The 16,203-nt window shown below is 36.1% G+C and overlaps 1 protein-coding gene across 1 annotated transcript in view; it reads left to right on the top strand.

Moving 5' to 3' along the window:
• RhoGAP93B (MyTH4 and RhoGAP_KIAA1688 domain-containing protein RhoGAP93B) overlaps nt 1–14,395 on the top strand; it is a 104,573-nt gene extending 90,178 nt beyond the window's left edge. The window contains exons 4-17 of the mRNA XM_073983324.1: nt 2,492–2,562; nt 5,380–5,578; nt 5,652–5,995; nt 6,062–6,936; nt 7,771–7,926; nt 7,993–8,291; nt 8,349–9,021; nt 9,118–9,323; nt 9,385–9,528; nt 9,624–9,804; nt 9,892–10,008; nt 10,070–10,193; nt 10,261–10,415; nt 12,368–14,395. Coding sequence (XP_073839425.1) covers nt 2,492–2,562; nt 5,380–5,578; nt 5,652–5,995; nt 6,062–6,936; nt 7,771–7,926; nt 7,993–8,291; nt 8,349–9,021; nt 9,118–9,323; nt 9,385–9,528; nt 9,624–9,804; nt 9,892–10,008; nt 10,070–10,193; nt 10,261–10,415; nt 12,368–12,592 — 3,769 coding nt within the window. The 3' untranslated portion in view covers nt 12,593–14,395. The remainder of the gene's footprint in view (nt 1–2,491; nt 2,563–5,379; nt 5,579–5,651; nt 5,996–6,061; nt 6,937–7,770; nt 7,927–7,992; nt 8,292–8,348; nt 9,022–9,117; nt 9,324–9,384; nt 9,529–9,623; nt 9,805–9,891; nt 10,009–10,069; nt 10,194–10,260; nt 10,416–12,367) is intronic.
• The last annotated feature ends 1,808 nt before the right edge of the window (nt 14,396–16,203 follow it).

Genomic DNA, 16,203 nt, shown 5'->3' with positions numbered 1-16,203 from the left:
ACGTAAAAAATATTCTTTAAAAATCCACGTTCTTCAAAAATATTATTTAAAAAACCAAGAGCCTCAAAAAGATTTTTTAAAAATTCCAAGAGCCTCAAAAATATTCTTTAAAAAATCCACGAGCCCCAACAAAATTCTTTAAAAAATCCAAGAGCCTCACAAATATTCTTTAAAAATTCCACGAGCCTCAAAAAAATCTTTAATAAATCCAAGAGCCTCAAAAAATTCTTTAAAAAATCCACGAGCCTCAAAAATATTTTTTTTAAAAAGGATAAGCCTCAAAAATATTGTTAAAAGATCGAAGAGGCTCAATGATATTCGTCGAGCTCCAATAATATTCTTTAAAAAATCAAAGATCCTCAACAATATTCTTTAAAAAATCCACAAGCATTAAAATATTTTTTAAAAAATTAGAGAGCCTCAAAAATATTCTTTAGAAAATCCAAGAGCCTCAAAATATTCTTTAAAAAAAGCACCAGCCACGTTCCTCAAAAAATATTCTTTAAAAAATCCACGCTTCTTTAAAAAATCCAAATCTCTTACAAAAAATTCTTTAGAAAATCCAAGTTCCTCAAAAAATATTCCTTAAAAAATCCACGTTCCTCCAAAAAATGTTCATAAAATATCCACGTTCCCCAAAGACATACAGGTATGTGATGGAAAACGATCGTACTCGTTTTCCCATAAATCGAAATCGTATATTTCGAATTTTAGTGAATATTTTATTGAAGTTGCAACTGGATTTTAAAAATATTATTCAAATAAGGGGCGATTGCGAGGCAGAACTATATATACCATCAAAGGCACCCCAAAATTTACCATTTCGATTCTGCAAATCGAGTCGATTCGGTTTTCATCACATACCTGATATTCTTTAAAAACTCCACATTCAGAAATATTTAAAAAATACCTCTCTCAAAACTTTTATTATTATTTTTTTTTTGTTTTTAGATTTTCTTAATAATTTAATTATACGAGTACGTATTCAGTAATTTGTTTCCGGGACATCATGGCGTATTACTGATGTCACCAATTATACGCACTCGGGCACTGCGAAAAATTAAATTAAATTTGTCGCTTTAATTCGTTCCTTTTTCAAAAGAAATCCTCAATGTTTCCTAACAAACTTCATGTTGTTGACCTCAATATGTTGAAAAGTGGTCCAGTAATCATAATTCACAGTAGAATTCTGATAACTGGACCACAATACATTTCTATGGATTAAAATAATTAATCGTATTGATATTTCTTCGCTTTTCTTCAAATTCAATTACCCCCATACCAGCAATATATGGTTTTTGTATTGAAAGTGCAAAATAGCCGCCATAAAAATTGCTTGAAATAGAACATTTTATCGATTTCACCAACAATTTCATTTGTCTGTCGGTCTGTCTGTTTCTCTCTGTTCATTAAAAAGTTTTATTTGTATTGCAAATTGATCTCAATATCTATTTAATTTTCATTTGTTTCCCAGTCAGCATTTTTTGAAAATTTTAATCAAATTCGAGTCTTTTTTGATCCGACTGCACGATTAAAAAGCTAGAATATGAGCTCATTTTCTGATCATAAATGACTCCTTTGTCGGTAGGAAAACATAACCTCAGGCGACTCTTCTAAACAAATCACAAATGAGTCGTTTTCGAGTCGTATTTCAATCATTTATTGGTGTTTTGTTGATTAATTTCGGACCCTTTTTCGAGTCTTTTTAGAGTCATGTTTATAATCATTTATGAGTCTTTAGGGAGTCATTTATGAGTCTTTTTGTTAGACGAAATAAATTAAAAAAATTTTCTTTTTATTCTTCTTTGTTTCTTTCCTTTGTTTTATAGTCTTTTCTGCTTTGTTATGTCTTTTAATTATCCTTTATGTTGCTTGGTGGTTAGTATACTGCTTCTTCATTTCACTTGGCAAAACCTGTTGTGTTGTGTTTGTCTGTACCTTTAATATTATACGTTACATTTATATCAAAATTTTGTAGAAAGTGTATATGAGAATTTTATTTTTTTATTTACAACCAAATAAAACTAAAACAAAGCAATCAGTTTTTAATCACCTAACTGTTCAAAATATGATCAGAGTATACATAATTATAATCACTTTTCAAACACCTGTATGACCCTTTTTTGATTAAGCATTTTTCAATCTTCCAGATGATCAAAATGTGAAAATAAATAACAAAAAATTGTCACATTTTAAACACCTCAATGATTTATTTCTGATTGCTACACATTTGTTGTTGTATTTTAAATTGAACTCTTTTTAATCATTACAGGGAGTCACTTTCGAGTCCCTTTCTGATCACACAAGCGACTTAATCAATTTTTGATCACCAAAAGGACTCTAAAAAGACTCCTCAATGTGATTTTTGAAAAAACAGTCTTCTAAATGCTATCTGGGTTATTATTAATTGTTTTTGTGTTTTTGCTTCTTTTTCATATTCTGAACTTTTACTCATTGTTGTTATTGCTATTTTTTTTCTTTCATCTTCCAGCGTTGGTACGGGTGATTCATCACGTTCGATGGATATTCAACATATTTCAACATCATCTCGACGTTCACAAGGTATGTATTCATTCATTGTGTTAAGAGGCAACTTCGTCCAGCACAGATGTGGATGTATTTTTGAACTCACATATGTACATACGAGAATGTGATTGCAGAGAAGAATTTCTGGACTCATGGTGTTGGGGCCATTTAGAATACAGTGAAAATATAAAAAAAAAATATTCAAAAGATTTTTTTGGTTTGCCGGCTGATATTTTAACTAGCGACGAAAACACATTGCTGCTGCAAAAAATGTTCATCTTCTTCTTTTCAACATCTTGAAAATGTTTACATATTTCACGAAATCAGATTGTTCTGTTCAGCTGCATACAGATTTTGCACATGCAAACACACAAAAATGCTGATATTTCATTTTATTCATTGGCATTTGTTTGTGAAATGTGTCAAACAAAGTGTAGGTGTCGAATATTTGTTATGAAATATTTTGAAATACATATATCAATATCGACGAACTGCGAGCAGCCAGCCAGTCTGTAAAGGCGTCTTGAACAGAGATCAAATCTTATGACACTCTATTTTTCCAATTCTCCTTTCAGCTGCTCTATAGGGTCTGCCTTAAGTTCCTTTATGAATATGCCTTTAGGTCGTCTATAAAAACTCCCTTCTAACTTCTATGGAGACTCCCTTCTGGTCATCTACAAAGACAGCCATCAGCTTATCTATGAATACTTCCTTCAGCTCGTCTATAAAGACTGCCTTCTAAACTTCTATAAACATTTCCTCCGGGTCTCCAAATAGTCTCCCTGTTAGTTTGTCGATATATATTATACGCCAGCGTATATACATAAATTATCCAGAAGAGTGGATAAATTATTTGATGAATTATCCACAAGTGCAGATCAATTATTAAATTAATTATCCACACATGTGGATAAATTATTAGATAAATTATCCACAAGCGTGGATGAATTATAAGATAAATTATCCGCAAGCGTGGATAAATTATAAGATAAATTATCCGCAATCGTAGATAAATTATAAGATAAATTATCCACAAGCGTGGATAGATTATAAGATAAATTATCCACAAGCGTGGATAAATTATTAGACAAATTATACACAAGCGTGGATCAAGTATTATATAAATTATCCACAAGCGTGGATAAATTATTAGAATTATTATCCACAAGCGTGGATAAATTTTTAGATAAATTATCCACAAGCGTGGATAAATTATCCACAAGCGTGGATAAATTATCCACAAGCGTGGATAAATTATCCACAAGCGTAGATAAATTATCCACAAGCGTGGACAAATTTTTAGATAAATTATCCACAAGCGTGGATAAATTTTTAGATAAATTATCCACAAGCGTGGATCAAGTATTATATAAATTATCCACAAACGTGGATAAATTATTAGAATTATTATCCACAAGCGTGGATAAATTTTTAGATAAATTATCCACAAGCGTGGATAAATTATCCACAAGCGTAGATAAATTATTAGATAAATTATCCACAAGCGTGGACAAATTTTTAGATAAATTATCCACAAGCGTGGGTAAATTTTTAGATAAATTATCCACAAGCGTGGATCAAGTATTATATAAATTATCCACAAGCGTGGATAAATTATTAGAATTATTATCCACAAGCGTGGATAAATTTTTAGATAAATTATCCACAAGCGTGGATAAATTATCCACAAGCGTGGATAAATTATCCACAAGCGTGGATAAATTATCCACAAGCGTAGATAAATTATTAGATAAATTATCCACAAGCGTGGACAAATTTTTAGATAAATTATCCACAAGCGTGGATAAATTTTTAGATAAATTATCCACAAGCGTGGATCAAGTATTATATAAATTATCCACAAGCGTGGATAAATTATTAGAATTATTATCCACAAGCGTGGATAAATTTTTAGATAAATTATCCACAAGCGTGGATAAATTATCCACAAGCGTAGATAAATTATTAGATAAATTATCCACAAGCGTGGACAAATTTTTAGATAAATTATCCACAAGCGTGGATAAATTTTTAGATAAATTATCCACAAGCGTGGATAAATTATCCACAAGCGTAGATAAATTATTAGATAAATTATCCACAAGCGTGGACAAATTTTTAGATAAATTATCCACAAGCGTGGATAAATTTTTAGATAAATTATCCACAAGCGTGGATAAATTTTTAGATAAATTATCCACAAGCGTGGGTAAATTTTTAGATAAATTATCCACAAGCGTTGATAAATCTTTAGATAAATTATTCACAAGCGTAAGCGTGGATAAATTAATAGATAAATTATCCACAAGCGTGGATAAATTATTAGATAAAATATCCACAAGCGTGGACAAATTATAAGATAAATTATCCACAAGCGGGGGTAGATTATTAGATAAATTATCTAAAAGCGTAGAAAAGTTATTAGATAAATTATCTAAACGCGTAGCAAAATTAATAGATAAATTATCCAAAGCGTGGATAAATTAATAGATAAATTATCCACAAGCGTGGATAAATTATTTGATAATTATCCACAAGCATGGATAAATTATTTGATAAATTATCCACAAGCGTGGATAAATTATCAGATAAATTATCCACAAGCGTGGATAAATTATAAGATAAATTATTCACAAGCGTGGATAAATTATAAGATAAATTATCCACAAGCGTGGATAAATTATAAGATAAATTATCCACAAGCGTGGATAAATTATAAGATAAATTATCCACAAGCGTGGATAAATTATAAGATAAATTATCCACAAGCGTGGATAAATTATTAACTAAATTATCATACGATGACTTTTTATTTTTTTTTTTTTCAACTCCTTCATCCTCTTCATCTTCCAGACTCCTATAATCATTTCAAAGATACGGGTGGTAAATCAAGTGATTCTAGTCTCTCCAGTATGCATGGCTATCGACGATTCAATGATGATCATCAAATGACTGGCGGTGGCGGCAGTCCAGCAGGTATGGCTAGTCCAAGCGAAAGTTTACGCATTGGTTCATTACAGAAGCATCGTAGCCGTAAAGAGGGTAGTGGAAGGTATGTATGCCAACAGACAATAACAACTACACATATCATAATATTCTACCTTTTGTTATTCCCCCCCAACTAGTTTTGATATGTTGCAAGAGAGTATGAGCTCGCATAATTTGCCCCACATCGGCAGTGGCAGTGCTCAACAGCGTCAGCAACAATACCACCACAGCAGTCGATCAAATGAAATGAGTTCACCAACAATGCACAGCAGCTCATCATCGGTGACACAAAGTAAAAAGAAAATCTCACCGGATGCTCATCATTTACAACAACAGCAGCAGCAGCTTCATCAGCAGCAACCATATCCCTCATCACCACTGTCATTTAATTCGCAACAACGTGGTGGTGGAGGTGGTAGCAATACGGGTAGCATAACCAGTAAATCATCCTCGACAAGGGCCATGGAATATGGTGGAAGTGGTAAGTGGAAGTTATTCCTTCAAATCTATAGGATACGCAATATTAATTTTAACACCTTCTTTCCAGAACGTGAAAGGGATTACAAGGTTGCCTTGGCCAGATCCGGTAGCTTTATGTCATCATCAATAAATCCCTCTGCCGCTGGTCATCACAGTAAATCATATCGCCGTTCGGCAGCTGAGGCTAATGGTACAACGCCCCACATGGGTGTGTCACCAGTTGTTGCAGGAGGCCCAATTGCAGGAAGTGGTGGTGGTGGTAATGGAGGCAATGGAGGAGCGGCCAGTGATGATTCCATGCATGAAAAATATTTCAAATCAGTGGAAAATACGCCACTCTCACGCCGTCGCCACACTACCACCACCAAAAGTTCCAGTGGTGCAGCCAGTGCCAGTAGTGGTCATGGTACTGGCGGTAGTGCTGGTAGCAATATGAAACATTCTAGTGATTCATCGCCCCAAAGTCCCATTAGTCCTCACAGCAATAAAACGAAACCGCTCAAAACGAGTAGTAATATAATGGCCGATCATCGCAGTATGACAGCTGCTGCGGCGCCGGCACCTATGTTACATTCACCCGGTGGTCATTCAACATGTTCCGGACCACCACCTTCGTCATCTAGTCATGCACACTATAAACAAGATTCATCATGTAGTTTGGAGCTTTTAAATTTGGATCGTCTCTCATTGCGAGATGGTGGTGTTGGTGTTACGTCGTCGAATAAGACAACCTCACCACATCTGAGTGATATTACCGGACATGTTTCCTCCAATAATATGACATCAAAGAATTTCCCCTCATCGGATAATATTGGTATGATGACACATTCATCGAGGGGTTCCAACGATTCAAGGGGTAAACATAAAACCTCTTCGAATACTGGGTCATGGTCTCAGCATCAGGATATCAATCGTGCAAATCGTCATAATTCCATGAGTTTGGTAAGTTTTGTGTTAGTCACTATCTTTAAACAAATACAACTCTGTTCTGCTCGTCTATAAAGCTGCGCTTTATCTCGTCTATGAAGACGTGCTTCAACTCGTCTATAAAGACGTGCTTCAGCTCGTCTATAAAGACGACAATCAGCTCGTCTATAAAGACAACATTCAGCTCGTCTATAAAGGCCACCTTCAGTATGTCTATAAAGACGACCTTCAGCTCGTCTATTAAGACGACCTTCATCTCGTCTATAAAGACGACCATCAGCTCGTCTATAAAGACGACTTTCAGCTCGTCTATAAAGATTCCACTCAGTTAGCCTATAAAGAGGACCTTCAGCTCGCCTAAAAAGACGACCTTAAGCTCGTCTATAAATACTCCCTTCGAGTCGTCTATTAATACTCCCTTCGAATCGTATATAGACTTGCTTCAGCTCGATTATAAAGACTTGCTTTAGCTTGATTATAAAGACTTGCATCTGGTCGTCTATAGAGACTTCCTTCAGCTCGTCTATAAAGACGTGCTTCGGCTCGCCTATAAAGACGTGCTTCGGCTCCTCTATAAAGACGTGCTTCGGCTCGTCTATAAAGACGTGCTTAAGCTCGTCTATAAAGACTTGCTTCAGCTCGTCTATAAAGACTGCCTTTAACTCGTCTATAAAGAGCCCCTTCTGATTATCTACAATGAGTCCCTTCAGATGTAAAGACTACCTTCTGATCTTCTATAAAGACTACCTTCAACTCGTTCCTTCAGCTTACCTATAAGGATTTCATTTTGCTCTACGTAAAGTTCACTTTCTGCTCGTCTATAACTAATAATTTCCTTTCTATTTTCAGGACAAACACTCCAGACATTCGAATGATTATTACCATCAGGATAATAAACGTGATACCCGTAAAGCCAAAGAAAGACACAATCACTTGCATGCCGATAACAGTGATGTGGAATATGATAATGGTAACATTTCACCCTTGTACAGTAACTGGGATACGGTAGGTCCACACCTTTTGTGTTGAGGAATAAACGATAATAAATCTTCTATCCCACTCACTAAATAGGAAATGCAGGAACATTTACTGCCTTTAAAACATTATATTCTCGAACAGGCCAAATTATCTGGACGCTATGATTTTGGTGATCCCATTGATTCGGATTCCTATCATTCGGATAGCCAATCGGAACAATCATTGTCTGGTCATGAGCCAGACAATGAAGATTCGGATGGTGGTTCGGATACACATGGTGGTTATTTGGAGCACAATTATGGTATGATTGAAGACTATGCTAATATGGGCGATAGTGTATCATATTATGCTTATCATTATCCTCCATATGATCCAGCAGCTAGAGAGGAGATGTAAGTAGAATTTAAAAAAGAATTCGATAAAAAATTAATAATCTTGTTTACAATTAGCTCCGATAATGTTGAGGCCGTTTTGGAAGGTGTGGGTTCCGGTGTGAGCGGTGAAACCAAGACCAAACCACGTTATCAATTCTCATATTATGATACCGCCACAACACATACACCATCTACCCTTAACCATCAGCAACAGTCACATCATCATCAACAGCAACACTCCTCATCGCAGTCAACAACAACAACTATGGCACAGCCAACACCACCACAACAACTCTATTCAAATGCTCCACCCCTACCACCCGGTCATCCCTCCTCGTCAGCCTCTCATCATCATTTACAATTGGATACCGGCGAAAAAACGAAACAATCACAAACATTACCCTCACCAAATCGTCAAATTTCGCGCATTGCTCAAAATTCTCAAGATAGTGGCACTGGCATTGGTGGCCGTTTACCAATGCCACCGCCACATCAATATGATCGAGATGATAACGTTTCGTCGAACATCATGGGTGGCGGTCGTGTTGGTGGTAGCATGATGCGTCGTCCCCTGCCACCACCAAATCTAAAACCCACAATACAACAAATATTTCCACCAACGGAACGTCCGCCCCAGGGTATGGGTATCGGTGGCCTAACCACGCTGGCATGCATGAAGGAATGTGATATTGAAAAGTTTGCAGCTGATAATTTGAATTTACACTCCAAGGGTATCTTTCGTAAAAAGGTATGTTAAGAAGGAGGTCCCTGAAGGTCTCCTGTTTGTCTATAGGCCTGAATTTCCTTGAAATAACCCTTTATGTGTTTTCTTCTTTTTTTCCAGGCTTCCGTACGCGATATGTTAAGTTGGACATCAGAGGCAATTAGCCGACCCATGTTGGCATTGTCCCGTGATAAGAACGACAAGAAGAATGCCATTGAAATGTTTAAGCTGGTGCAAATCTATATGGGCGATCGTAAGGCCAGAGCAGGAATGAGTTTAAATTCCGTGGCGATTGATATTATCACCATAGCTTTACCGCAACAGCAGTAAGTTGTTCTACCCTAAACCTTGAAGCCATTTGTTTAAATTCCCTTTTCCTTTTTGCAGATTACGCGATGAATTATATGTACAGTTATGCAGACAGACTACGGAAAATCCTAAACGTGATTCATTGATACGTGGTTGGGAACTAATGGCCATATGCTTGTCATTTGTACCACCATCGCCAACTTTCCAACCAACATTGTTAAAGTAAATCTCGTTAATAACTTGTTAAACTGCCAACTTAGCTCTTTTCATAACTCACTTTTTGTTGTTTTTATTTCATCTTCCTCCACCTTTTCCAGTTATGTCAATCGTCATAGAGATCCCACATTTGCCACCTCATTCCCGGAGGTTGGTAAATGGCCCATTCATGTTCAAATATCACATTATGCCACAGTATGCTGTAGACGCTTAGATCGTATTGGTAGCCATGGTAGAAGGCAAGCTAAAAAGCCAACCGAAGATGAAGTGGAACAGGCTAGAGTAAGCATGCTTCGCATATTAACCATGATATAGAATTGTTCATCACAAAATTAAAATGTGTTTTTGTTTTAAATTTTCTTTTCGCAGAATCAAATTTTACGCAACAGCATGTTTGGTAATACCCTGGAGGAGGTAATGCTATTGCAAAAGGATAAATTTCCATTCCGTAAATTGCCATGGATACAAACAACATTATCGGAGCATGTAAGCTTTGAGGTCCTTAATAATTTAGCAACATAACCTCAATCTCAATTGCTCTTTCTAGGTTCTCTTGCTCAATGGCAAACAAACGGAGGGTATATTCCGTGTATCAGCCGATGTTGATGAAGTCAATTGTCTGAAGAATCGTTTAGATCGGTGGGAAGTTCCTGATTATAAAAACACTATGGGTAAGTGCCTCATAAAGAAGATTTTTTAATCCTCCCATTAAAATATCGTATCTTTCTTTCATTACAGTTGATGCCCATGCCCCTGCTAGTCTTCTAAAATTATGGTATCGTGAATTATATGATCCCCTTATACCCGATGAATTATATGATGAATGTGTAAATACTGAAGATCCAGATAAAGCCAAAGCTATAGTTGATAAATTGCCAGAACTGAATAAGTTGGTAAGTCGAAAGATTTGGAAAAAGCATTTAAACCTAAAATTTCATAGTGACAGCTGAGGAGAGTCTTTAAGGACAACCAGAAAAGAGTCTTCATACACTTGACAAAGGACGACTCGAAGGGAGTTTATAGACGACTAGAAGGGAGACTTTATAGACAACCTTAAGGAAGTGTTTATAGAAGACCTAAAGGGAGTCTTTATGGGACACTTTACAGACGACCTAATGGGAGTCTTTATACACGAGCTGAAGCACGTTTTTATAGACGAGCTGAAGCACGCCTTTATAGACGAGCTGAAGCACGCCTTTATAGACGAGCTGAAGCACGCCTTTATAGACGAGCTAAAGCACGCCTTTTTAGACGAGCTGAAGCACGCCTTTTTAGACGAGCTGAAGCACGCCTTTATAGACGAGCTGAAGCACGCCTTTTTAGACGAGATGAAGCACGCCTTTATAGACGAGCTGAATCACGCCTTTATAGGACGAGCTGAAGCACGCCTTTATACACGAGCTGAAGCACGTCTTTATACACGAGCTGAAGCACGTCTTTATAGACGAGCTGAAGCACGTCTTTATAGACGAGCTGAAGCACGTCTTTATAGACGAGCTGAAGCACGTCTTTATAGACGAGCTGAAGCACGTCTTTATAGACGAGCTGAAGCACGTCTTTATAGACGAGCTGAAGCACGTCTTTATAGACGAGCTGAAGCACGTCTTTATAGACGAGCTGAAGCACGTCTTTATAGACGAGCTGAAGCACGTCTTTATAGACGAGCTGAAGCACGTCTTTATAGACGAGCTGAAGCACGTCTTTATAGACGAGCTGAAGCACGCCTTTATAGACGAGCTGAAGCACGCCTTTATAGACGAGCTGAAGCACGCCTTTATAGACGAGCTGAAGCACGTCTTTATAGACGAGCTGAAGCACGTCTTTATAGACGAGCTGAAGCACGTCTTTATAGACGAGCTGAAGCACGTCTTTATAGATGAGCTGGAGCACGTCTTTTTAGACGAGCTGGAGCACGTCTTTATAGACGAGCTGAAGCATGTCATTTTAGACGAGCTGGAGCATGTCTTTTTAGACGAGCTGGAGCATGTCTTTTTAGACGAGCTGTGAAGCACGTCTTTAGATACGAGCTGTGAAGCACGTCTTTATAGACGTGTTGAAGCACCTCTTTATGGACGTGTTGAAGCACGTCTTATAGACGTGTTGAAGCACATCTTTATAGACGTGTTGAAGCACGTCTTTATAGACGTGATGAAGCACGTCATTATAGACGTGTTGAAGCACGTCTTTATAGACGTGTTGAAGCACTTCTTTATAGACGTGTTGAAGCACGCCTTTATAGACGAGTTGAAGCACGTTTTTATAGACGAGCTGGAGCACGGCTTTTTAGACGAACTGGAGCACGGCTTTATAGACGAGCCGAAGCACGTCTTTATAGACGAACTGAAGCACGCCGCCTTTATAGAAAATGGAAAACCATCATTGATTTTCATGCTAGACCAACAGGTCTTCTCATGGAAGAACGTCTGGTATTTATTCTCTGGTATATCAACAGATCTTCTTATAGAAGACCATCTGGTCATTAGATCATTAGATCTTTACCCAGAAGACCAGGTTTTAGAAGCACATCAGTTTTTATTTTCATGGAATACCTTTAGGCCTTCTCATGGAAGACCGTATGGACTTCTCATAGAAAAATATGAGTTCTTCTTTTAGAATATCATCAGGTCTTCTCATAAAAGCCTGCAAGGTATTCTCTTAGTAGATCAACAGGTATTCTAATAGAAAACACCAGGTCTTTCCTTGGTATATCATTAGGTCTTCACCAGAAGACCAGATCTTATTATTAATTTGTAACACCTTCAGGCCTTCTCGTGGAAGACCATGAGATCATCATGTATTTTCCTTTATATTTATTAACCAAATCTTCTTCCCCTTCTCTCCACAGGTCCTAACCTATTTAATACATTTCCTGCAACAATTTTCCCATCCCGATGTGGTGAGTGCAACCAAAATGGATTCATCAAATTTGGCAATGGTTTTTGCACCAAATTGTTTGCGATGCACTTCCGATGATCCCAAGGTGATATTGGAGAATGCCCGTAAAGAGATGTCATTTATGCGCACATTAATACAACACATGGATACTTCGCATGTGGCAAATTTAGTGTAAATATTGTTAAAATTTTATAAAACACACAAAACAAAAAATGAGAAGATTATTTCCCGAGGGGAAATTGTCGAATGAAATTATAACCTAAAAAAAAAAAACACAAAAATACTGAGCTAAAATTGAAACCAAAGTATTTAGAATGCAACAAAACAAACAAAAACACACACAATACTCGAATGCAAAACAGTAAACAAAACATACAAGATATACAGATGTATGTACCAAAGGTTATTATTGTACATGCATGTTTAGAAACTATTCCAAAAGCAAAAAAGTCGGAAATTAAAATTTTATTACACAACACAAGTAACAAACAAAATAGCCGTGAAACAACATTTATTCAAAAACCCTTAGACACACACAAAATAAATTTACAATATACATACATACATACATAGTCTCTGCCTCCTTCCCAAGAGAGAAGATCATGAGTTAACTCATTTGCAAAAAAAAATCAATGTTAATTTTGCTGCCAAAAAAGTTGTAAAGGAAATAATGTTGACTGATTTAAAAATGCAGATGGAATTTGAGGGGGTTTTTTAACTGTGTTAGTTCCTATTTGTTAAGGATCAAAATTCTAAATATTTGTTTATTTTTAATTAATTTTTTCTTGTTAATTTTTTTATATTTGTTAAATTTGTCGCCGGTAAACAAACACACCATTTGCTGCACAGTTTATGTGATCAGTTTATCCATCTCTGTTAAAAAAAGCCAGAATAGTAAGTCCTCAAACTTCCTCTTTTAAAGGCTTGATCCTTTCTTCACTGATACAAATCTAATATTCCAGAAATTGTGAGGTATAGATAGAAAAATTATTTGGTTTAATTTTTAAACTATTCATTGAAGTTTGATTGTTCCAATGAGAGTGGAACCCGATTCTATTTTAAGATCAGTTACCTGGCCTGTAGAAAATTGGCAATTTTTTAGTTTCTCGACTGTCAAAAACGTCATAATGGGCGGGATAACTGAGAGAGATGGTTTCAGCGCATCGAAACCTAACGATCACAAATGTACATCAACTGAATAATGGTTTTGGACCCCAAGTATGTTTGGACGAAATTCATTTCATACAATTTGGAATTAATATAGACATGTGCCGTGTGCACCTCTTTATATATTGTCCTAACTTATATAAAATTCGAAGATGAGCCATATCGGTCCACTTTTCGGCTAAAATGGTGCGCACTATATTTTTCAAAGGAGGTAACGATTTGGTACAAAATTTTACGCATCGTAATATTTATCAGGTTTGGTTATCAGGATATTGGTCGACTCCATCCGCCACCTCCCACACAAAATTTAATTTCTTTAATTGCAGTTTACGCCCACCATTCGTATCGTTTTGAAATTTTTGCAGCAGTTAGTCCTTGCGGCCCCTATTACAAGGATATAATTTTTTTCGCGGCCAAGTCTTGTCGGTGGCCAAATAATATGCCTGATGAACACAGTGGGGGGTTATTCTGTATGAATACTCCCGTGATTTTGTCTCGCTGCCGTTTTAACTTAACGAATAGTGTGAGAAAATTAACGGGGAATTTTCATTCTGAATAACCTCCGATAACTTACGTATTGAGTATCTGATTTGGTGGAAATTTTCCACATCTTAAATTTCTTCCAAACGTACATTAAGAACCAAGAAGAGGTCTATATCGGACTACTTCTTCCGATACTTCTCTCTCAAAAGTTGAACATTTTCGCTTAGGAGCAGTTCAGGGGCTGTACGAGGATCATATTAAAATGTTCATCGAAGGTAGTCCGTGTTATTCTTGTAAAACGATATAATTATTTTTATAATGACCAAAAGATCTAAAAAATACAATGGTGGCCAACTAACAACTACCGAAAAGAAGTGACAAACGTACATTAAAGTCCAAGAAAGTCTATATCGGACTACTTCTTCCGATACTTCTCTCACAAAAGTTGAAAATTTTCGCTTAGGAGCAGTTCCGGGGGATGTTCATCGAAGGTAGTCCGTGTGATTCTTTTAAAACGATATGATTATTTTAGTGGGCAGGTCCATGCTGCCTGATATAATGACCAAACGATCTAAAAAATACTATGGTGGCCAACTAAATTGGCTGATGGGCACTATAACTACCGAAAGGAAATGACAAACGTACATTAAGAGCCAAGAAAGTCTATATCGGACTACTTCTTCCGATACTTCTCTCACAAAAGTTGAAAATTGTCTCTTAGTAGCAGTTCATGGGCTGTTTGAGGACCATATTAAAATGTTCATCGAAGGTAGTCAGTGTGATTCTTCTCGTGGCCAGGTCCATGTTGTCTGATATAATGACCAAACGATCTAAAAAATACTATGGTGGCCAACTAATATGGCTGATGGGCACGATAATTACCGAAAGGAAATGACTGACATTGGTCCAACCTGTACACATCGTAATATTTCTTCCAAATTTAAATCAATATTGAATTTTAATCAAAAGTTCAAAATTTTCGCTAAGTGCTGATAAAGAGCTGTTCGCAGATTATTTTGAAATTCTCATCGAAGGTGATTCCTGTGATTCTAATTACAACTATATCTTTTTTTCGCGGGCAAGTCCAGGCTTTCGGTCAAACTGAACTAAAAATTTCTAAAATAAAAGAATCCTACGGTGACCAGTGAAAATGAAGAGCTGGCAAGATTAATATAGAATGGAGTGACTGATAATATTTTTTCTCAAACTTAAATCAAGTTTAAATATAGACGAAGATGCAGATTATACTAAAAAATTGAAGCAATAATAACAATTGGTCTGTTCCAGAACCGACAAGAAGCTGCTATTTTTACAACGATGAAATTTTGACTTTAGGTTATCAGAAAAAATAATAAAAATTAGTAGATACTTGCAGTTCTGGAACAGACCAATATTTTGAAGAAGGTTACCACAGAGAACTCGAAAAGATTAGAGGCTATACCAAAACATGGTCTCCAGATATACGGACGGACATGGCTAACTCAATTCCAAATTGTCTGAAACGGAATGGTCTTAAAGGCTGATCCCCATTTGTAAAGACTAAGAAAACTACGAAACTATGATTTTGTTCTTCTGAAAGAGCACATCTTAATATGGGGTCTAAAACCGAAAAACTAGAGGCTATACCAAAATATGGTATCCAGACAGACGGACAGACATGGCTAACTCAATTCCAAATTGTCTGAAACGGATTGGTCTTAAAGGCTGATCCCCAGTTGTAAAGACTAAGAAAACTACGAAACTACGATTTTTTCTTCTGAAAGAGCACATCTTAATCTGGGTTCTAAAACCATTACATATTTCGATGAGACACATTTTTACCGTATCAATGTCCCTTTTACTATAAGGCAGGGTGTTTCGAAATATATTTTCACTACCGAACTGAAATTATCAATATGTTGATTTAAACTTTTCCCTAATCCTTATTCCATCTGCATTGTTTTGAAATTTCCCTTACATTTCCATAAAGAATGCAATTATAGTTAAAAGAAACCAACCTACAAACTATAAATCTAACGACTAGTTTCTTTTTTTATTATTATAATAGTAATGCTATTTTTAATGCTTAAATTATTGCTATATACATACACATACATATATAAATATATATAAAATCAAATTTTTGTTTTGTTTTAA

This window comes from Musca autumnalis, unplaced genomic scaffold (assembly GCF_047663935.1).
Source record: "Musca autumnalis isolate F117 unplaced genomic scaffold, ASM4766393v1 scaffold_1, whole genome shotgun sequence".
NCBI classification, from domain to species: Eukaryota; Metazoa; Arthropoda; class Insecta; order Diptera; family Muscidae; genus Musca; species Musca autumnalis.
The sequence above is the reverse complement of the archived record's forward strand: the minus strand, read 5'-3'. Positions and strand labels throughout refer to the sequence as shown.